A 24,387-nucleotide genomic window follows, 5' to 3' on the forward strand; every position below is an offset into this window, starting at 1 on the left:
AAGAGCATCTCACTCACTCTTGACTGAGAACTTTAATAGCAGCTTTAATAAGAATCAATGTATAATTTATACAGTGAAGTTTATGTTGTGTTTTATTTTCATATTTGTTCATTTAATTACTTTCTTCAATGCTGTTAAATACACCTGTAGCTGAAAAAATAAAGCACTGCTTATTTAATTTGTATATTAAGTTGTGTATGTGTATCTTTGTTCTTAATTTTGAATAACAAAGACAATGACAAATATTTTTTATCTTCGCCACTTTGGCCTAAATTTATGCCATTCTTTTTTATTTTATATTTTGTTACCTAAGGCTTTGTTTTTAAGATATGGACATTAGTTTGGCTGTGATGCTCAGTCACTTGCAAAATAGTAAAACCAACATGAAAAGGAATCGTGATAAAATCGTGATTTTCCTGAAAAAAATCGTGATATGATATTTTTGCCATATCGCCCACCCCTACTTGAAATCCTTGAAAGTTTGTGAATCTTGAAAAAAAAAATTCAAGGCCCTGGAAAGTTGAAAGTGCATGAATTTATTTTGTGCAAGACGTTTTCTGGAGAGAAAAAAATCCATATTATTCCCTCCGGTCCGCTAATGTGTTATTTCGCCAACACTTCGTGGCCTATGCACACTAGCTTGCTTGATTTACGTTAGTTACGCGCATTTACACGTTACGTTAAGTGTTTCCCACGTCAGGTACTTTGTGTTGTATGTTTCCATGACGTTGCCTCAATATTTCATAGACAGACCGCGACACATTGCAAAAATAGGCTGAAAACGCTGAAACGTGATCCCTGGAAAATGCAAGTTTCAAGGTATTTGGCTCAACAAAGAAGATTACAAAGAGTGGGGTTGTAAAATGTCTGCAAACACTCAGATTGATCTGAAACACGACTGAACTGAGATATTTATCTGTTAGTGTGTAAATCCTCCCCCAACCCGTTAGTTTCCGCTCACACATCCGTCTCCTTTAACATCACGAAAATCAACAAGCTTTTGCTGATCTTACATTTTCAAATAAATTCTGGCCCCGGATGAAAACTATTAGCAGAAGAGTGAAATATTGGATTGGATATCCATTAGGGCGATTAAAGTTTATCTAATAAATTACATTATGTGATGATTAATTAATTGAAAAATATTTTATTAGATTCAACATACAACTTATTACATAAACTTTTAGACTACAATAGCCATGATTTTTACATTTTCTACAATAGTCTTCAAAATACCTTTTTTAATGTTCTGCAAAAGAAAATCATACAGGTTTGCAGTGAGTCCAATATAACATAATCAGACAGATGAAGGGTTAACTCTAAATTATAGTCCAGAAACTCACATATATAACATTTTGACATTGAAGAGCGGGTGTTTGAGTGCTGAAGCAGCTCAGATGAGAAGGACAGTTATCGTCGCGATGGGCGAATCATTGCAGCACCAAATTAGAGTTAATATTAGGGAATTATTTCACAACTTTCATTATATACACTCAAAAAAATTACTGAGGTCCGGACCTCGGGGACCTCAATGATGGGTACGACCGTACGACCCTAACTGGGTGTTTTTTATTCACATGAGATTGGATTAGCTACTAAATGATGCGCATCAGAGGGGATTTAGAAGTGGGTAGACGCAATGCCGACTGAAAAAGAAGTGGGTATACCTGCGTATACCCTGCACTACACCAGTGTAAATATATAACAAGTCATTCACATGAATTGAATCTTGAATTGTGAGGGCATTTTAACCACTTTCTAATAGGCCACATCATGCAGTGAAATGCGCAGGATCATAGGAGGCCGGAAAACACTCACAAAACTGCTGACATAAACAGCAACTACATATATCCAGATCAACAGATCAAACCACATTTCTGAAGAGATAAAACTAACAGGAAAAACAGTGCAGGGTTAAAAAGCCATTTTGACTCAAAAACCACTGAATCATATTTATGTGTTGTTACAGCAAAATTAATGAGTGAAAGCTAATGAAAACATACATAACTTTTAAATGTAATTGTTCATTTAGAGAAGTTTGCATTTGGTTAAATCTGAGATTGGGTCTTGGGAAATGTATTGAGAAACGCTCGAGTTCATAATGAGACCTCTTGCTTTTGATTGCAGACTTTGATATTTTGGCAAAGCTGAAACACATCAGTTTATCTCCGTCTTTTCTTCTGGAAAAACTGAAAAGTGTAGAGGCCTGGATCAATATTTTCTGTTATTCAAGTTACATTATAATGCCCATATTTGAACTGTTAGAACCGTATATAGCAGAAATAAGGGGAAGAAAAATATACTTAAAAGACTGAACATTTTAGTGAACCAATGTCTCTAACAAGAATAAAAAGACTGAACATTTTAGTGAACCAATGTCTCTAACAAGAATAAAAAGCCTTTAATACGCCAAGCGCCTCCTGGTGGATGAACCGTTGACAGGAGAAACATTCACTGACTGTGATGACGCACAGGGTAGGGTAATGTATTTGATTAGAAGATTATAAGGGTAGATGAATTAAAAAATTATAATGAAGTGCACAGATAAATCATTTATAATAAACACTACAATATTACATATAAAAAGAAGATTTGTCAAATTTGATTTCATGCCGACTTTAAGTATAACTGTATACTTTTTCTATACAGTTATATTGTAAAACTAAAATACCTTTTTCAGTTTACAGTATTAGATGTGTGGCTGCATTTTAAGTTATTTTCACTCAAGAAAATAAATAATACATTGCTGTGTCAAATGTATGTCAGATAAAAAAAATACTGTAGTTCACTGTATGTATTTGTTCATGTTTTATTAAGGGATAAGTCTGAAGCATACCATAAAATAATTTATCAATTCATACAGGGCTAGTATGAATTGCAGCTGATAGGTATCGGAATCGGGAAGGGAAAAAGGGTAACGGAACATCTCTAAGGAAAACTAACTTGTTTACAACAAAATTAACACAAAAAATTACAAAAACTTATTTAAAAAATACTTCTTCTTTTTTTAAACACCAACCTCTTTGTTCTTCAGTGTGTTTCATTCTGCAGTGTTCTGGATCTCTCCTGTTCTCACTGTCCTTCAATAAACTCTGTCTTTGCAGATTTCAGCTCTTCCTGATGGTTTGATGCTCGTCTTCACTTGTAGCTGATGGGAATATTCCAGCATTTATTGGTGAGTTGCAGTGGGAGGAGCTTCACTGAAGGAGGAGGAGCTTCGCGGAAGGAGGAGGGGCTTCACTGAAGGAGGAGGAGCAGATCTGACAAAATCAAGAAGAAGTTTGTTTTTATCCTGATTCACACATTTTAAGTCTTTATATTCACCTATCTGTCTAGTAGTTGTGTCACAAATGAATCACAAAGTGTTTAATGTGAATTGACTAATTATATCTCTTTTTATTTTCATTTATACCTACATTTGTCTTACCTCTCATTAACATATAATCAAAGATTTACGGGGAAAAACAACAACAAATATAAACAACGTAAGAATAAAAAAATGAGAAAATAAACAAACTTAGATTTTTTTTTTACAAATTTGCAAGAAACAAATAACCCACCAATTGAGTTTGACTTAATTGCTTGGGTTTTTTTTAATGGAACATGGTTTATCACAGATTAATGAAATAAGCGCTGTTCTGAAACTTACCTTATAAGGGTATGGGTAAAACAGTAACTGATGTAGACACACAGCCATCTCAGTCACTCATGAGTGGGTTGACTATATATTTTATAGAGAGAAAAAAGAAACCCCCAAAAGCAATCATAATACTTGGATTTTAGATTTAGATTGATGTAAGGAAAATCAGCAGACAATTAAAATTGACAACAAAAGTTTAATACTTGGTGAAGCAAATACAAAAAGTTAAAGTGGATACAAACGACACAGATTTCTATTGACTAACAAGATAGCATAGCATCTCAAGAGAATAAAGGTGAAGAAGGCCAGTTTCAAAGATACATGACCGTATATCTTACATCTGTGTTTTCTAAATACACTAACAGGAAGAATAACTAGTTGGTTTACAACCGATGAACAAGTTAAAAATAAATCAGCCTCTTCTTCAAGAACAGTTTGAACTAGGGGTGGAACGGTACACAGAAGTCACGGTTCGGTACGAGTTCGGTACAAATGGAGGGAAAAGCAAAACAAAAATGCAGAAGGCAATTATTTTTATTGTGCATGTCTCAATCTGTACCACCTAGTGTCATACGGTCTCTCCCCTGAGCAGCTGCAACAACCGGCCCTGAAGTGTGTAAAGTAAGATGTAAACAAAATAATACAATCAGCTATAAAACTGTAAACACAGCATCTCTTATTTATGTGCAGACGCACGAGCACGAAGGTGCGCGCGGAAAATGCTGTGTGGGCGGTCGTGCGCGTTGGCCCCATTTCGCGTAGCCGTGTGCAGTGCACGGCTTTTTAGCACGTGCGGATCCGTATCCGAAGATGCACGACTTCGAGTCGAATCTGGCCGAGCATGTCCATCTCACCGCACCGACACAGTTCTTGCGTCTAAATTAGTTGCTTACATTAACTAAATGAGCCTACAATAGCAGACATAAGCCCTTTAGATACAAATAAACGCCCATGTTTTATAAAAAGGTTCTCAAAACGAAATAAAAATATTTAGAAAATATGTAAGATAACGTTAATTTAGTTGTAGGTTACGTTCTCATATCCATTTTTTTTTCTAATGTCATAAGGAATAATCTGGTTTGCACGATTCTTTTGTAGTGTGGCTTTGGTGTACTAAAGTGTTTACTACTTCTCACCGCTGATTCCTGATGGTTTAGAGGACAATTACACCGAGTCGCACCCTGTCGTTTCAACGAATAGTACACCGGCGAGCTTGCCGCGAAGTATGACTCGTCCATTTGGGGATGCGTGCGCGCAGTCAGCGGAGGCTTGCATGGCAGGCTAAAGTATCATGGAAAGTATCAACAAAAGGGGAGGTACAGATTAGGTGTCCCTAAAGAACCCGCGTATCTAACAGTAGTTCCGCATTACATTAATTAATTTGCACGCAAGTTTTATTTATTTGTATACCGTGTATTCTCCGTGTAAATTAATGCACCGAACCGTGACGCCCGTACCGATTCAGTTCAATACGAATACATGTACCGTTCCACCCCTAGTTTGAATCTGTAAAAACCTACTTTCATTTACATTTAGTCATTTAGCAGAGGCCTTTATCCACAGCGACTTACAAATGAGGAATAGTATAGAGCAAGCACGTCATCATGAAAAGCAACGCAAGAAGTGCTCAAAATACAAAGTTTCAGACATTGCTCAGAGTAAGTCAGACAATGGAGGATTCAAGGAAAGGTTTTTTTTCCCTATGAGGTTAAGTGCTCACGGAAGCGATTCATAAAAGTGTAAACAGAATAATAGATAAGAATAAAGCTTTGAGAGTTGAATCTCACAGTTTAAACTGCTCGTCTTTAAAGGTTGGGTAGGTCAGAATTGTCTAAAAAAACTTTTATTCAAATTTGTTTAAACTGTCTTTATATACCAATACATAATTAAAATGCAAGTACTCTGAAATAGAGTGTATAAAAAACTGAGTGACTCTAGTGTATTTAATCTTCAATAAACACAGCTCATTAATTCCATTCACTCCCGCCTAAAAACGGGTGCGCGACTGCGCGCACGTGGGCAGAGCCAATAATAGCGGCGGTAGTCATGGCGACGGAGAGTGACAGTCGCGCAAGCCAATCATGTGTTTCGTCCCGGTAGGAATTAATGAGCTGTGTTTTTTGAAGATTAAATACACTAGTCACTCAATTTTTATACTCTCTTTTTCAAAGTACTTACATTTTAATTATGTATTGGTATATAAAGACAGTTTAAGCCAATTTGAAAAAAAGTTCTTTAGACAATTCTTACCTACACAACCTTTAAGAAGAACAACTAAAAACTTTTAATGCGTTTTGGCCGTTCATTTACATGACCACAGTGTTTTGGGGGCTTGAAACAATTTTATTTCATTTTATATATAATACCGTCATCAATACCGCAAATCTGTGAAACCGGTAGCATCTTGCACATGCGTATTACATGTTCAGTTGTACAGTTGCGTAGTGTTTCTTCACAAATTGACATCAGAATACAGCGTTTTTAGTCATTTTCGTGGATCCGTGTGAACGGGAATCGTTTTTACAACATTTTTCTCTGTATGTGCAAAAACACGGAAAAATGTTTCAGTTTTAGTGCATTGTAGTTGTGTAAACATACCCTCATTCTGAAGAGATTTTATTGCTCTGTGGTGTTATTGTGTCACGGTTGGTGAGGATGTGGCTTCACACTTGAAAGTTCTGGATCTGAAGATTAACTCCTTACTGTGATTGTTTTTTGTGTGACTGTGAAGAGCAGATGATTGGCTGAAGCTCTTCCCACATGCAGTGCAGTGATACGGTTTCTCTCCGGTGTGGATCCTCTCGTGTGACTTCAAGGTTCCTGACTGATTGAATCTCTTGTCGCAGTGTGAACACTTGTAAGGTTTCTCTCCAGTGTGGATCCTCTGATGCAGTTTCAAATGTCCAGCTCTAACAAAACTCTTCCCACACTCAAAGCACACATATGTTTTTTCACCAGTGTGTGTTTTCTGATGTAGTTTTAAACAGTGCAGCAGTGAAAAACTCTTTCCACACAAAGAACATGAATGTGGTTTCTCCTGTGAATGAACCGTGAGGTGAATCTTCAGGCCTGAAGCCCTCAAAAATGTTTTGCCACATTGATCACATTGATGCAGTTTCTCTCCAGTGTGGATCCTCATGTGTTCCTTAAGTGTCCCTTGTTGTGTAAAACTCATTCCACACTGATCACATGTGAACGGTTTCTCTCCAGTGTGGATCCTCATGTGAATCTCGAGACTCGGTTTCCATGTGAAACTCTTTCCACACTGACGGCAGGTGAAACATTTCTTGTCTCTTTGTAAAGAAATAGTTTCATTCTGCGAGTGAATGTTATCATTAGTTTTGACATGATGTTTCTCCACCTCTTCACTCTCCAGTATCACATCTGAGATTAAAGGAAGAAAGTTACATTTTAATAAATCCTTATTAAAATTTAAAGCTACACTGTGTGATTTTTACCCCCATCTTGCGGTGAAAAGGTATATGACCATCCAGTGAATATTAGTTTCTGTTCCTCTCAATTCCGATTTCGTTTTAACTCCTATGGTGGCCAATGTAGTCCAAGATTAACATGGCTTCCAGTTCGACCTCGTCCATGAGTATTCCTTCAAGTGATGAGGTTACTTTAGAAAACTATTATAATTTGCAGTAATTTAATTTGTCAGTTAACATATAGGTTATGACATCTATGTAAAATGAATAATAGTTTTATGTTTTTGTTATTTTTTTTTACCATTTCATTGCTAACATCAGCTATCAGGTTCCCAGACGAATGCAAGCTAATCTTAGTAAAGTAACTTTTATCAGTGCTATCGTTATTCTGTATATTGTACGACATCACTAGCGTAAGGCAACGTTTACATTGTAGGCTAAATCATTTTCTCCGTGAGCAGAGATCAGCTGATGTGACGGAGGTGCGAGGGAGAGGGAGAGAGAGAGAGAGAGGGAGAGAGAGAGGGAGAGAGAGAGGGAGGGAGAGAGAGAGGGAGGGAGAGAGAGAGGGAGAGGGAGGGAGAGAGGGAGAGAGAGAGGGAGGAAAAAATAAAAACAGGGCCGGTGAATTGCGGAGACGCGAAAGGCGAAGCTTGAATTAACGGGTATGTCCCTCTTTGGCTAATGTACTTTTAAGATGGAGGGGCAACATGGCGACCGACATTCGAACGTATGTATTTTCATTGGCATATTATACACTCACGAGAATACTTTATTACTTGAACGAAGTAAACATACATTAATGAGCACATATATTTTTGAAAGAACTAAGTGTTTTTAGCTAAGAATAAACTAAAAAAGTTACACAGTGTAGCTTTAAAGCAGACAATGGCTACATGAAATCATGATCATTTTGATGCATTTTTATAAATCTCTTTCCATGAACAAATACATTGATCTTCCAGTTATTACTTTCAAAAAACAAATACAATAGTGCCACAGTTCTGACTGTCTCAGGTGGATATTTAATTTATTTTAATCCAAATGTTCTAATTATGAGCCAATGTTGAATGAATAATTAATTAGCTGCCCAACATTTTTCACTCAACACAATTTTTAAAAACAAAGCATTTCTTAAAATTGCCCCTATTGTCAAGTGACTAACATAGCATAACCGGAAAGAGCTTTATTTGTAGTAACTAATACAGCATTTTCTCCATCAAACAATATGCTTTGAAGGGCTGGTATAATGCCCTTTTCACAAAATGTAAAATAAATCTCTGATGTCCCCAAAGTGTGTATGTGAAGTTTTAGCTCAAAATACACCACAGATATTTTTATATAGCATGTTAAAGTTGTCACTTTTTGAAGGTGAGCAAAAACACCGTTTGTGTTTGTCCCTTTAAATGCAAATGATCTGCAGCTCCCGGCACAGTGGGCGGAGCTTCAACAGCTTGCACTCATACAGACACGCACTAAAAATTTCAAAAACTTTTAGCCTTTTATGTTCAAACCGGAGTCAGACAATGATGGAGAGACTCGAGAAGTGACAACATGTAGACAAAATTTCTGAATGGTTAGTTGATAACTTTATGTAGCTTATGTGTAGTTATCTTCTAGTCATTGATTAGCATATTCTGTCTTGATAATCTAAAATTCGTGTTCCGGGGGCGGGGTTTATGTAAATTTTAGGAATGTCGTGTAGTCCCTATCAGCCGTTTGTTGTAGTCCTTAAAAAGCGATTTCTTTAAAAGCAAATATGTCCCTTTGCTTTGAACTTTGAACGTTATAACTTTGCAGATGTTGTTTATGATCACACACAACATTACACACTAACTACAGTTAGAAAAGTGAAATAATCATCAACTACCCCTTGAAAATAATTGCGTGTTATTTATCAACACAAGTCATCCAGCTTTTATTAATATGATACTCTAATATCGATCTAGCTTATAGCAGTGTGCAACAAGTGTCTCATAGCAGCTACTGAGCAAACGCACAGAGTCACGATATAACATAAGATTCAACATGCTCAAATGTATTTAGTATGATTGTTTTAACCATGTAAAACAGCGCTGTTCCCCAACACATGCATGAACGAAAGGAGCGGCATATAAGCATACTAAAAGCTCCGCTGTTGTAAATAGAACGCGGAACTCGGTGTGTCGCGCAGGATTAGCAATCGCTCTCGGTCCGTAATGTTAATCAAACTTTAATACATTAGCTCATTAACATGATTTCTGCCTGAGTCCCGTCGGATTGTTTTTCATTGGCTGTGAAGGTGAAGACGACACCTCCAATGATTCCACACTCACTCACAGCGGCATCAAGCAATACCTTTCTTTTAAGTAAGCGACTTCTAGTGGCGAAAATTACATACTGTGCCTTTAATGAAGAATGAGGAATAAACACCAACCTCTTTGTTCTTCAGTGTGTTTCATTCTGCAGTGTTCTGGATCTCTCCTGTTCTCACTGTCCTTCAATAAACTCTGTCTTTGCAGATTTCAGCTCTTCCTGATGGTGTGATGCTCGTCTTCACTTGTAGCTGATGGGAATATTCCAGCATTTATTGGTGGATTGCAGTGGGAGGGGCTTCACTGAAGGAGGAGGGGCTTCACTGAAGGAGGAGGAGCTTCACTGAAGGAGGAGGGGCTTCACTGAAGGAGGAGGAGCTTCACTGAAGGAGGAGGGGCTTCACTGAAGGAGGAGGAGCTTCACTGAAGGAGGAGGGGCTTCACTGAAGGAGGAGGGGCTTCACTGAAGGAGGAGGAGCTTCACTGAAGGAGGAGGAGCAGATCTGACAAAATCAAGAAGAAATCAGTTCCAGAGTTTGTTTTTATACTAATTCACACATTTTAAATGTTTATGTTCACCTATCTGTCTATTAAATACTTAGAAGTTATTTTAAGTAAATTCATTAAATTAATTACAGACAGGGCTTAAATTACGCCAGGAATAGGCCTTTTGTTCAATTAGGGCATTTAAGCAGCTTTTGGCTAGTGGTATAACGATACCCTCATGTCAGGATTCGATATATCACTATACTGAACTCACGATATGATATTATTGAGATACTGCAAGACATTTGGTAAAAGGTTAACAAAAAATGTACTGTTAAAAATGCTAAATTGTGTATCACATTGGGAGTGGAAATGCAAAGGTTTGGACTTGGTGCTGGAAACCCAAAGCACAGGACAATTTTTTTACCAGTATAAAAAAAAATATTCATGATTCTGAAGCTGAAAATACAGAATTATTTTAGATGAATATGCTTGCAATTTTATTGGTAATATAGGACATTTGGCATTATCATGATGACTGACAAATATTCCCCCATTGCATTATACAGGCTAGTAGTTTAATGTAGTACTGACACTAAAACTCTGTAAACTTGGAAGTTTTCTCAGACAGTAATTTTCATTTTGCGTGAACAACACTCAAAACAGTTTATCACCATCCACAATACATATTGTTGCAGTTTTGTATTGCAATATTTGTGACAAAAAGCGCACACTATCTTGAATAACGCATCGGAGCGGTATTCGAGGCTAAGCGTATCCCATCATGCATTAGGTGTGGGAACTCACATGCCCCGAAATCACAAGATGACGAGGAAAACATTCCACTCCAAGTTAAATTAATTAGATATTACATGTAACTTGGTAGAAAACCAAATTGTTAAAGTGTCGTTATATTGGTGCAAAGATGAGTAGGCTATGTGTATTTTGTACATTTGCAACTGCTTTTTTAGCACTTCATTAGAAGCACCATAATTGTAAATTTTAAACATAGGGACTACTAACCAGACATTTGTTTATTTAAAAATGCAAAGAATTGAAAATCAAAATAAAGCTCTGTAAACACTTGCTTTTTTTGTATTACTATAAGTGTGCCCCATCGGATAATCAATAGTTCTAGTCTTCACGCCTACTTGAACACTCGGGCCAAATACAGAAAATACCTACATCGTGCAAGTGGTCAAGTGCAAAGATTGCAAGTGTGGGTATTTTGTAAAGGCCCTTTAAAAACATGCCTTAGAAAAAACAAACATTACTGATGTGCATCTTGAGACACAACAAGTTATATTTTAAGATTTCAGTTCAAGTTGCCTTCAGTAAAAACAGCTCGACAATGCATTTTAGTCTGGGACTGGGCTTATGCTATGTATGTGAAACCAGGGGAAATTGTTTTTATGAATTCACAAATTATACCTCTTTATTTTTAACTTTTTATTTATTTTCCACATACTTTATTGCTAGGATCTTACATCTCATTAACATATTGGCAAAGAATTATAGAAAAAAAATAAGAAGAACAATGAACAGAATACAGATACCAAATATAAATAAGAATAAAAATAAAAAAATTAACTTAGAAAAACAAATGTGAAAGAAACAAATGACGCACCAACTGAGTTTGACTTTACTTTTTTATGGAACATGGTTCATCAAAGATTAAATAAATGCTGTTATGAAACTTACCTACATCTAGTAGATGTCACAATAGCTGATCATGTCGTTTGCTCAAGTCTGTTGACAATAAAATGAGCTTAATGTGGAGGTTTACAGATCTGAAGACATCAGCATAATGAATGAAATGAAAACAGGATCTATTGACATGAAATAAAGAGGCTTTTCAGCTGCTCTGATAATAGATGAGCCATAGACTATCAACACTCATTAAACAAGCCATTCAGGATCAGCAGATCATCTCACTTTATTATAAGTATTTGCTGCTATAAACAGATTGTTTGAGTCAGAATATCTGCTGAAAGCCTAAAAGTGCTAATATTAAACTATTATTACTCAAATAAAACCGTAAAATTGCAGGAATATAAAGACAGAAACTAATGACGCCCATCTTTATCAAACATTGTAATTCGACGATATGAATCTCTAAATATATATTTCGATTTCCTACTACATTCATAACAAAGCCGTTCGCTATATCTTACCGTTTGTATGTGAGAATGAGAAACATAAATATCTTCTTCTTTAAACTGTGTTTTAGTTAGCAGACACCCGAAGCGCGCTGAACATGATAGAAGCCATTTAGAAATTAACGCGTAAAATGTTATTTAAACTGTGTAAAGAGTATTTAACAATTACTTGATACCGTGAACTGTTTACCTCAGAAGAATCGAATGAAGGGAGCGCGCGAAAGATGACGTCATCACCGCGAGACGAGATCAACGGCAGATTATCAAAACACACCAACAACTAAAAGATATCTATATATAAAAGAAAATCATAAAACAAAAATAAGAGTAAAACAGTTATTGATGTAGACAGACAGCCGTCTCATCCAATCGCAGTCATATATATGGGGTGAAGGCAATTAATTGCTTTGTCGATAAAATGAAAGCCCACAGCAATCACAATATATATTTTAATGACTTTTAAATGTAGCTAAAATTATTAAAGTATCTATTCTTGATTCAAGAAGAATACGTAGACATTAGATAAATGGATAATAAAAGTTAACTGGTGGAGCAAATACAAAATGTAATTAAATTAGACGGATCTAAACAAAAACAAAAAGAACACAAACAGTTTAATAAAACAGTTTGGACCTTTTCCTTCATAAACGTACAAACAAACTACAAGTATATTTAACTTATAATAAAGTATAATGATACTTATTTATACCACGAAGCAAAATGATATTCAAGAATAAAAAGTCTAGATGTTCTTTAGGGAGGAACTCCATCTTTGAGTTGATGTGAATCTCAGTTGAATCTGCTGGTCTTGAAGATGAAATTTATTCACGGTGACAAATTTAGATGATTTTTTTTTTTTCCTGTCACATTGGCCGGTTAGGGCAGATTTATACTGAAGAGATCTTATTGCTCGATGGTATTATTGTGTCACGTTTGGTGAGGATGCGCCGCGGCATCAGACTTGAAAGTGCTGGATCTGAATATGATCTACTTGCTGTGATTGTATTTTATATGACTGCGAAGAGAAGATATTTGAGTGAAACTCTTCCCACATGGAGTGCAGTGATACGGTTTCTCTCCAGTGTGGATCCTCTCGTGTGTTTTCAGATGTCCTGACCGACGAAATCTCTTGTCGCAGTGTGAACACTTGTAAGGTTTCTCTCCAGTGTGAGTCCTCCAGTGTTGTTTCAAACGTTCAGTTGTAATAAAAGTCTTCCCACACTCAAAGCACTCATGAGCTTTTTCACCAGTATGTGTTTTCTGATGAAGTTTTAAATTGTGTAGATGTGAAAAACTTTTTCCACACAGAGAACATGAATGTGGTTTCTCCTGTGAGTGAACTAACATGTGGCTCTTCAGGCCTGAAGCCCTCGAAAATATTCTGCCACATTGATCACATTCGTGCAGCTTTTCTCCAGTGTGGATGTTCATGTGTTCCTGAAGGTTTGATGATTGTCTAAAAGACTTTCCGCACTGATCACATGTGTACGGTTTCTCTCCAGTGTGGATCCTCATGTGAAGCTCAAGACTTTGTTTGTATTTTAAACTCTTTCCACACAAAGAACATGAATGTGGTTTCTCCTGTGAATGAACTCTCAGATGGCTCTTTAGGGCTGAAGCCCACAAAAATGTTTTGCCACATTGATCACATTCATGCAGTTTCTCACCAGTGTGGATGTTCATGTGATTCTTAAGGCTTCCTTGTTGTGTGAAACTCTTCCCACACTGATGGCAGATGAAATATTTCTTGTCTCTTTTCAGTGAAGAAATACTTTCAGTCTGTGAGGGAGTTTTTTCTTCAGGTTTGATATGATGTTTCTCCTCTTCACTCTCCTCATTTTCCTCCATCTGGCCTGAAATTCAAATAAAAATCCAAATTTTATAAAATAATATCTACAAATGAGGTAAAATAATGATAATTGACCCTCCGCAGGGAGCTTGATTGACAGGTGATCTGACCAATCATACTTCGCCATCCGCCATTTTGTCCGACAAAGCAGTCAGGAGAGTTAGTAGATTAACGTGTGAGGATTTTGAGCTTGAGAAGCGGAGTGTACTGACGTCTCTCCGCGGTTAAAACAACATTCCTTCTGATGTTCATTCATGTTTATTTGATGCTATAAATGAACTAGAAGAGATGATCAGTTCACGAGCGGCTTTAACTGAGCGATCTGACACGACACATTAAAGAGCCACAAAACTGTATTGTTTAAATTTCTTTAGAAAAATGACCAAATTTGAAAGGTGAGACTGTTTAATATCAAAAGTAAGCTGGTAAGTTTTCTGTCGGCGCGTTGTCAGTGTCCTCTCTGCTCCACGATGTATTTTTCACTGCATGAGAACATGGTGTGTGTGAGAGCGGCGTAGCTTGTCGGACATAGCAACAGTTACTCTTTGCGAACGGCCAATTCCGCTAAAAAAAACAAACAAAAGAACAGGGTATCTGCACATTTTTTAAAGTCAAATTTAAGGCTTTTTAAGACCTTTTTAAGACCTGAAGAAATAAAAATTAATACCGTACATTAGGGGTTTGCAATATTAACAAAAATATATCTCGATATTTTCAAAGTTTTGTTGATAATAATTAGATGATATTTTACTGATTTTGTACTGGTACCATGGCTGGTTTAGGCCTGTTGTTGACAGCAGACTCACAAAGATATTCATTTAACATATTCTATCTATGCAGTGGTCAGTTCACAGTAGTGACTGAAATAATTTTTTATTAAGGGGCAATATTTACCACCTTAAATTGATTTCCAGGGGCATTTTCACCTAAATATGGAAATTATTTCTAAACGTATTTAGAGGTATGCATCACCTTTTATGTCAAATTCTAACATTCAAATTAAATTATATTAGAATAAGACCGTACCACTGTCAAATTAAATAATTAAATTAAAAACCATCCTTGCAGTGCAGAGGTGACACAGAAACGGCATCCGGACTGGCATTACTATATTTACACTTAATTTGCAATTGCATAAATAAAGCTATTCAATATTTAAATATGAAATTATTCATAATTTTAACATTTTAATTAAAGGGTACTTTAAATTTTCAACTAAACCCGCCAGTAGGTGGCAGTAAGTCACTGTCTTAATAAGCGAGTTGTTGGAGTTTTATTCAACCGATTTGTTCAAACGGCCGATTCATTCATTGAATCAAATGATTCGTTCAAAACGCGGATTTCAGTTTTAAAAAAAGAATCGCTGTCTGTTGGACTCCAGTTTCATTATGAAATTCTCGTCGGCGAAATAAAGGGGGAAACAAACAATATTGACAATATAAAAAGTAACACAATGTTAACTTTATTGTTAATTTAACTGTTGTATAAAATAAATAGCACATTTGCAATTGTGCACAGGAAAACGGCACTCTTGCTCGTGATATTCTAATATAACAACCTAATATGATAGAAATATAAGACAAAAACTCATTTGGGGACATAACTATAACTGCACTGACACATCACGCAATGAAAGCAAGCATGAGAGACAAACGCGATGTCAGCTCGCACTCGCGGTGCCTCGTACGTAGTTTAAACAATGATTACAATATCATCATAGTTCATAGACAATCCTAAGCACAAAGAATGAACTTACTATTGAACTGACATTTACTCATTCTCTTATCCTCTCCTCTCTCGCGCGCAGGAGACAGACGCAGGCTAATACGCTGCCGTAAATGACGCGAATTGTCACGTGAACAAGCAAATCCACAAAGATAGAATAATAAAAAAAATACGTACGCTGATTAGATAGTTTTCATTTGGAAAGCATTTAGATACGTCGTCAAAGTGTCATCTAAAATTTAAGACCTTTCATAGGTAAAAATAAGACTTTTCACAAGTAAAAATAAGAATTTAAGACTTTTTAAGGCCTTAAATTTTAAATATCGAATTTAAGACTTTTTAATACTTTTTAAGGATCCGCGGGGACCCTGAAGAAGGGGCATTATACTTATTCTGTAGTAATTTTGGGTGTCTGTGGTAAAAAGACCACTCAGATGGAGTCAGAATATACCCTTAAATAATAATAAATCATCTATATTTAAAAGATTATAGTATTACTTTTCACATCTGACACGAACATACAAACTACAACAATATGACACCCTTTTTTTTAGAGTTTGTTTTTTCAGATTCCAGTCATTAACAGTACATGACTGATTATGTCCATCATTAATGTATTGGCACATAATACATTAAAGATCAAGACAGGATACGTTTCTATCCCCATGAAATTTCCTCACAGATCAAAACGTACAAGTTTGAGATAACAAACATTCAATAACACTAATATTACTCTCAAAATGAAACAAATTTTGCGATTTTTTTAAACAAATTACAAATCGTTCAAGTTTGAATGATTTCAACATTTTCCTCAGATGTTCGTTTCGTGCTTAACTAAATCAGTCTACAGACGCCAGAAAACACGCACATTCAGCGCTTTATCTGATTAAAATAATTCAGAAATAACCCTTCTGAAACAAACGGTGTAAAGTGTATTTTATGGGTGTGTAAATACGCGAAATATCTGAACTGCAGAACTCACCTCAGAAGACAAACACAACAAACGCGCTGAACGAGGAAGGAAACTACTGATGACGTCAGCGCGGTGATGCGAGATAAACGCGCCAAATATTGCTAACAATTCATACAAAATAACGCTAAAATATAATGTAAACAAAAATAAAAAATCCGTAATGTTTAGGGTGAAAAATAATTTATTAGACAGTTCAATTCATTTAAAGGTTTTATTTTAATACATTTAAAAGACCAATAAGCAATCATAATAGTTAATGGCTTTCAGAGTAACCCAAAATTATGAATTGATCAATTCTTAACACAAGTAGAATCAACAGACAATAAAACGTTTCTAAGTGTCCAACTTTTGGAGCTACTTTCTAATAATATTCCTAGACTAGAATTCCTAGAATCTAATTAACGAGGGACGTAACACCCAGTTAACTATTGGGTAAGAATATTAATTTAGTATTTTCTCCAGCTCAACATAATAACTGTAATAAAACATGGAGAGACTCTTGAACCTAAAAGTGAGAAAATTGTATTGATAAAATCAAGCAATAATAGCAAATGGACAGACGTCCAACAATCAAAGAACACACAATCTCTGACACCAGTATTTTCTGATGTACAGATATAAAAACGCTTTGATGTCATTGGCTCAGCTTCTTTCCAGAGTGGATTTTCATGTGAACATCGAGACTCGGTTTTTGTGTGTAACTCTTCCCGCACTGATCAAACGAGTGCGGTTTCTCTCCAGTGTGGATCCTCTCGTGTGTTTTCAGATATTCTGACCGACTAAATCTCTTATCGCAGTGTGAACACATGTAGGGTTTCTCTCCAGTGTGAATTCTCTGATGCCGTTTCAAATCTGCAGCTGTAATAAAAGTCTTCTCACACTCAAAGCACAAGTGATTTCTTACACCAGTATGTATTTTCTGATGTGCTTTTAAATTGTGCAGAAGTGAAAAACTCTTTCCACATGAAGAACATGAATGTGGTTTCTCCTGTGAATGAACTAACATGTGTCTCTTCAGGCCTGAAGCCCTCAAAAATGTTTTGCCACATTGATCACATTCATGCAGTTTCTCTCCAGTGTGGATGATCATGTGTTGCTGAAGGTGAACCTGTAGCATAAAACTCTTCCCACACTGATCACATGAGAACGGTTTCTCTCCAGTGTGGATGTTCATGTGTTGCTGAAGGTTTCCTTGTTGCGTAAAACTCTTCCCGCACTGATCACATGAGAACGGTTTCTCTCCAGTGTGGATCCTCATGTGAATCTCGAGATTGTGTTTTTGTGTGAAACTCTTCCCGCACTGACTGCAAGTGAAACTTTTCTTGTCTCTTCCTTTCAGTAAAGAAATACTTTCAGTCTGTGAGTGAGTTTTGACATGATGATGTTCCTCCTCCTCTTCACTCTCCTCATTCTCCAGCATCACGTCTGAAATGAAAGTAAGAAAGTTACATCTGATTAAATCCTTAAAAAGTGAAAGTAGACAATGGCTACATGAAAATAATCTCAATCCAGTGTAATATTGACTGCATTCATCAACCCTGTTACCAAAATTATAAGAAAAATAATAATAAAAAAGTTTATCAGAAACTATAAAAGAGATTTTGATTGATTTATGCTAAAAATCTGCCATTCTCAATATTATTTAATTTAGGTGTTTTTAAAGTTTATTGATAAAATAATAAATAGATTTTTTTTAAAAAGCAAAATATAAGACCTTAAGATCATATTTAGTTTGGTCTCCTGATGTTTATAATCAATGTGAATGTTTATCCAATCTTGTTTCACTGACCATTTGATCAGAACAAGAAAATGAAAGACATTTGAATTTCAGGCCCTATTTTGTTTCCTGCACAAAGTGTCCCCGATATTATTTATCGATTAATTAATTTTGTTGACTTGTCTTGTGTACTTACATTATACCCAAATATTTCCAACAATGTTTAAATCCAGAGAAATCAGCAATTTTAACTCGTGTAACGGCTGTGGTGGATTTTAATAGATAAGATAGTAAACTATCTTTTAAACTAACCTTATTTAACATGCTAACACTTTGAAACACCATGTACTAAGACGTTCTGTACTTAGGCTGAATGTATGTGTGCTTTTTTATGAACTCACGACTTTGTGTGTGTCTAGTTTCATTTCCCATATATGTTATTTATACACACACACACACACACACACACGTCCACCTGTGAATGCAGACACGATGGCTGGATTGCGTTTACATTAAGCTGAGATCCGATCACAATGCGATCTTTGACTACCTCCGAACCTGGACACGCTGATCGGATCACATTCCCATCAGAAGCGCGTTTACACTTGTCTTTTAAATGTGTATGTGGACAACATCCGGATAAAGGTTGCATGTCAATGCCAAGTGTAAACGCAGCCTATCATACAATATGTTTTAAAATAATTGCGTGTTATTTAGCAACAAGTCTTTTATTAATATGATACTCTAATATCGATCTAGCTTATAGCACTGTGCAACAAGTGTCTCATAGCAGCTACTGAGCAAACACACAGAGTCACGATATAACATAAGATTCAACATGCTCAAATGTATTTAGTATGATTGTTTCAAAAATGTAAAACAGCGCTGTTACCCAACACATGCATGAACGAAAGGAGCGGCATAAGTATGGAAGTAAAATAATGCCACATGTTTTTGAAATAAAAAAGCCTGTTGAATTGCAAAATAAGCATTGTATTAACCATGCTTGCATTTTAATGCGTTGTATTTTTAGGGCTTGCATTTTTATGGTTGTATATTTACGCTGTGAACATTTCAATTTAAAACATTTCAAACACATTTTCATTAATACAATTTCAATAATCCATATTCACCTTTCAAAAACCCCTTATGATGAGCAACAAAGCAAGGACCCTGACGTCGCCCGGCATGGCGCAGCCGGGGCCCTACCCTGGAGCCTGGCTCGTATGCGAGCGCCTGGTGGCCGGGCCTCCTCCCACGGGGTCCGGCCGGGCTCAGCCCGAAGGAGCGACGTGGGACCGCCTTCCAGTGGGCTCACCACCTGCGGGAGGGACCGTAAAGGGCCGGTGCTCAGAGGATTGGGCGGCAGTCGAAGGCAGGGGCCTCGACAACCCGATCCCTGGACAAGGAAACTAGCTCTAGAGACGTGGAACGTCACCTCGCTGGCGGGGAAGGAGCCTGAGATTGTGCGTGAGGTTGAGAGGTTCTGACTAGAGATAGTCGGGATCACCTCCACGCACGGCTTGGGCTCTGGAACCACACTCCTTTAGAGAGGATGGACTCTTCACCACTCTGGAGTTGCCCATGGTGAGAGGCGGCGGGCTGATGTGGGTTTGCTTATAGCCCCCCAGCTCAGCCGCCATATGTTGGAGTTCACCCCGGTGAACGAGAGGGTCGTTTCCCTGCGCCTACGGGTCGGGGATAGGTCTCTCACTGTTGTGTGTGCCTACGGGCCAAACGGCAGTGTAGAGTACCCAGCCTTCCTGGGGTCTCTGGGAGGGGTGCTGGAAAGTGCTCCGACTGAGGACCCTGATCTGAACCCGAGCGGTGTTCAGTTATTGGACTTCTGTGCTAGTTACAGTTTGTCCATAACGAACACCATGTTCAAGCAATAAGGGTGTCCATCAGCGTATGTGGCATCAAGACACCCTAGGCCGTAGGTCGATGATCGACTTTGTGGTCGTTTCATCTGACCTCCGGCCGTATGTCTTGGACACTCGGGTGAAGAGAGGGGCGGAGCTGTCAACTGATCACCACCTGTTGGTGAGTTGGATCCGATGGCGGAAGAGGAAGCTGGACAGACTCGGCAGACCCAAGCGTACTGTAAGAGTCTGCTGGGAACGTTTGGCCGAGCCTCCTGTCAGAGAGATCTTCAACTCCCACCTCCGGCGGAGCTTCGACCGGATCCCGAGGGAGGTTGGAGATATTGAGTCCAAGTGGACCATGTTCTCCACCTCCATTGTCGAAGCGGCCTCTCGGAGCTGTGGCCGTAAGGTCTCTGGTGCTTGTCGAGGCGGCAATCCCCGAACCCGGTGGTGGACACCGGAAGTAAGGGATGCCGTCAAGCTGAAGGAGTCCTATCGGGCCTGGTTGGCTTATGGGACTCCTGAGGCAGCTGACGGGTACCGGCAGGCCAAGCGGAGTGCAGCCCGGCTGGTTGTGGAGGCAAAAACTCGGGCCTGGGAGGAGTTCGGTGAGGCCATGGAGAAGGACTACCGGCTGGCCTCGAAGAAATTCTGGCAAACCGTCCGGCGCCTCAGGAGAGGGAAGCAGTGCCCCACCTATGCTGTTTACAGTGGACCCCGCCATCACGTCTTCCATTGAGGAAGCAGAGGCTGAGGGCTCGGAGGTGGACTCGTCCATCACCCAAGCTGAAGTCACCGAGGTAGTCAAGAAACTCCTCGGTGGCAAGGCACCGGGGGTGGATGAGATCCGCCCCGAGTACCTCAAGTCTCTGGATGTTGTGGGGCTGTCTTGGCTGACACGTCTCTGCAGCATCGCGTAGCGGTCAGGGACAGTACCTCTGGGATGGCAGACCGGGGTGGTGGTCCCTCTTATTAAGAAGGGGGACCGGAGGGTGTGTTCCAACTACAGGGGGATCACACTTCTCAGCCTCCCTGGGAAAGTCTACGCCAGGGTACTGGAGAGGAGAATACGGCCGATAGTAGAACCTCGGATTCAGGAGGAACAGTACGGTTTTCGTCCCGACTGTGGAACACTGGACCAGCTCTATACCCTCTACAGGGTGCTGGAGGGTTCATGGGAGTTTGCCCAACCAATCCACATGTGCTTTGTGGATTTGGAAATGGCATTCGACTGTGTCCCTCGAGGCATCCTGTGGAGGGTGCTCCGGGAGTATGGGGTCCGGGGTCCTTTGCTAAGGGCTGTCCGGTCCCTGTACGACAGGAGCAGGAGCTTGGTTCGCATTGCCGGCAGTAAGTCAGACTTGTTCCCGGTGCATGTTGGACTCCGGCAGGGCTGTCCTTTGTCACCGGTTCTGTTCATAATTTTTATGGACAGAATTTCTAGGCACAGCCAGGGGCCGGAGGGTGTCGGGTTTGGGGACCACACGATTTCGTCTCTTTTCTTTGCAGATGATGTTGTCGTACTGGCCCCTTCAGACCAGGACCTTCAGCATGCACTGGGACGGTTTGCAGCCGAGTGTGAAGCGGCTGGGATGAGAATCAGCGCCTCCAAATCGGAGGCCATGGTCCTCAGTCGGAAAAGGGTGGCTTGCCCACTTCAGGTTGGTGAAGAGTTCTTGCCTCAAGTGGAGGAGTTCAAGTATCTTGGGGTCTTGTTCACGAGTGAGGGAAGGATGGAACGGGAGATTGACAGACGGATTAGTGCAGCTTCTGCAGTAATCCGATGTACCGGTCTGTCGTGGTGAAGAAAGAGCTGAGCCGCAAGGCGAAGCTCTCGATTTACCGGTCAATCTACGTTCCTACTCTCACCTATGGTCATGAGCTTTGGGTCATGACCGAAAGGACAAGATCCTGGATACAGGCGGCCGAAATTAGCTTTCTCCGCAGGGTGGCTGGGCGATCCCTTAGAGATAGGGTGAGGAGCTTGGTCACTCGGGAGGAGCTCAGAGTAGAGCCGCTGCTCCTCCACATCGAGAGGGGTCAGCTGAGGTGGCTCGGGATTCGGCTCCGGACGCCTCCTGAACGCCTTCCTGGGAAGGTGTTCCGGGCGCGTCCCACCAAGAGGAGACCCCGGGGAAGACCTAGGACACGCTGGAGGGACAATTTTTATTTCGCTTTACAAATTCGCTTCCACAAATTCAGTGGTTCAAATTCGACGGTAAATTCAACATTGACGTCCAGGAACTGCAGGAAAAGCAGTAGATTACAGAGCATAATCTCCATCTGCTGTTAATCAACTTTACCAGTAGGGGGTGCAAGTGCGTGTTGTTGACGAAGACCAGAGCAACAGTCAGAGCAAGCCATTCATTCACAGGGAACTACACTGCGACCAAAATGGTCGCATATACGACCTTTTGAAATGCCATTGCGACCCTAATTTTTAATGGGTCGCAAATGTATCACTGATTATTTTTGTACCTACCTTATGTTTTAGGCAATATGCTATGATTTACTATGAGCATTTATTAAAACAGAAATGTGTATTTTAAGTATACGTTTTATAACGTGCTCTGAGCATTCAACACAAAGTTGGCTTCAGCCCCGCGACTTATAAAGTAATCGGGTTGATGTGCGCGTTTATATGTCACACGTTCCCGCTGTTCGCGCATAACTAGTCTCCTCTATTGGTTCTTTGTTTTAAACAGCAGACGTAATATTAATCCGTCTCTAGTCATGATTTGGAGACAATGAGCATTGAACCGTTTTGCCGTGCTGCTTATATTTATCACTAGGGGTGTCACGATTCTCCAAATCCTCGATTCGATTAAATTTTCGATTCTAAGGTCACAGTTCGATTCGATTCTCGGTTTTTACTCTCTTTTTTTTTTTTAAGCACAGGTTATGCCATTTTTAGACCAAACTTTTATGCATAATATCTGACCTTTGTTTGCAGCCTACCACACTACATTGTCAAATTTAAAACATTTATTAAGAACATAATGTAACAATAACTTATATCTTCAGTCAATTGGAAACTTAAGCAAAATAACCTGCGATCTAGTTTCTCTTTTGTAACTGCAGTCTTCTTCACAGAAGATGACATTCAAGTTCACAACAAAACAAACAAACAAACAGTTTAACAGATAAATCTATACGTCGCGCAGAGCCACGTCTTTAAAATTGTAATACTTTATTCTCTGAGTGTACACACACACACACACACACACACACACACACATACCGGCGGTGCCATTCGGCGTCTGTCCACGGCGCCCAGCAACGGCTCGGGACCTTGTTCAAAATTAATCCTGCCGCGCCACAGAGCGCCATTCACATAGTTTTATATTACATTTATTTTAAATTAATACATTTTATATACATTTATTTGTCTCAAATCGTCGTTATGACTTTACACTGTGCTGCAATATGTTTTACATTCATTTACAGAAATCAGCTGATTGAATGAAAATTGCTGATGTTATCGGATTTTCAGGATACATTCAGTTAACGGACGCTCTCTGAGATAAAGTGCTTCAGACTGCAGACTAAGCAACGTATTTAATTGTACAGTAGCCTGTGCGCGTCCAGTGAGCGATACCTCGAGTTGTCATAGACGCGACGCGGCGTTTCTCGTCCGGTGTGTGCGATACCTCGAGTTGTCATAGACGCGACGCGGCGTTTCTCGTCCGGTGTGTGCGATACCTCGAGTTGTCATAGACGCGACGCGGCGTTTCTCGTCCGGTGTGTGCGATACCTCGAGTTGTCATAGACGCGACGCGGCGTTTCTCGTCCGGTGTGTGCGATACCTCGAGTTGTCATAGACGCGACGCGGCGTTTCTCGTCCGGTGTGTGCGATACCTCGAGTTGTCATAGACGCGACGCGGCGTTTCTCGTCCGGTGTGTGCGATACCTCGAGTTGTCATAAACGCGACGCGGCGTTTCTCGTCTGGTGTGTGCGATACCTCGAGTTGTCATAGACGCGGTTGACTCGCAGCATTTCAACACGCGTGTTTTTTCCCGCTTGACAAGCCGACCGAACGTGACATCATGGGGGCGTGGCAGTATCGACGATTCCATTTTTTAATTCGATGATCGAGATTGTGACTTAATTTCGATCGATTTCGATTTAAAATCGAAATCGTGACACCCTTATTTATCACGCAGTAAAAATGCCCCTCCCCGCGGCCAAAACCAGTCGTCTGTGGATGAGAATCCAAAACAATTAGTGGGACGTTGTCCTGCTTCACT

The 24,387-nt window shown here is 39.2% G+C and overlaps 1 protein-coding gene across 3 annotated transcripts; it reads right to left on the reverse strand.

Moving 5' to 3' along the window:
* Positions 1–5,992: 5,992 nt before the first annotated feature.
* On the reverse strand, positions 5,993–16,621 carry LOC306988176 (uncharacterized protein). 3 transcript variants are annotated; one of them, XM_079592986.1, is made up of 4 exons: positions 16,567–16,621; positions 11,553–13,863; positions 9,488–9,868; positions 5,993–7,024 (listed from the first exon to the last, which is right to left on the reverse strand). In XM_079592986.1, exons 3-4 carry the CDS (start codon positions 9,510–9,512, stop codon positions 6,273–6,275), a joined length of 777 nt encoding a protein of 258 aa, XP_079449112.1. In that variant the 5' UTR covers positions 9,513–9,868; positions 11,553–13,863; positions 16,567–16,621; the 3' UTR covers positions 5,993–6,272. The 3 variants fall into 3 exon arrangements, 1 of the variants encoding a protein (XP_079449112.1); XR_013795337.1 differs by lacking the exon at positions 5,993–7,024 and having other exon boundaries at positions 7,659–9,868; positions 11,553–11,600; positions 12,026–13,863; XR_013795338.1 differs by lacking the exon at positions 5,993–7,024 and adding an exon at positions 13,979–14,423 and having other exon boundaries at positions 7,659–9,868; positions 16,567–16,615.
* Positions 16,622–24,387: the final 7,766 nt, after the last annotated feature.

The sequence above is a fragment of the Phoxinus phoxinus genome (assembly GCF_949152265.1).
Source record: "Phoxinus phoxinus genome assembly, chromosome: 20".
Classification (NCBI taxonomy): Eukaryota; Metazoa; Chordata; class Actinopteri; order Cypriniformes; family Leuciscidae; genus Phoxinus; species Phoxinus phoxinus.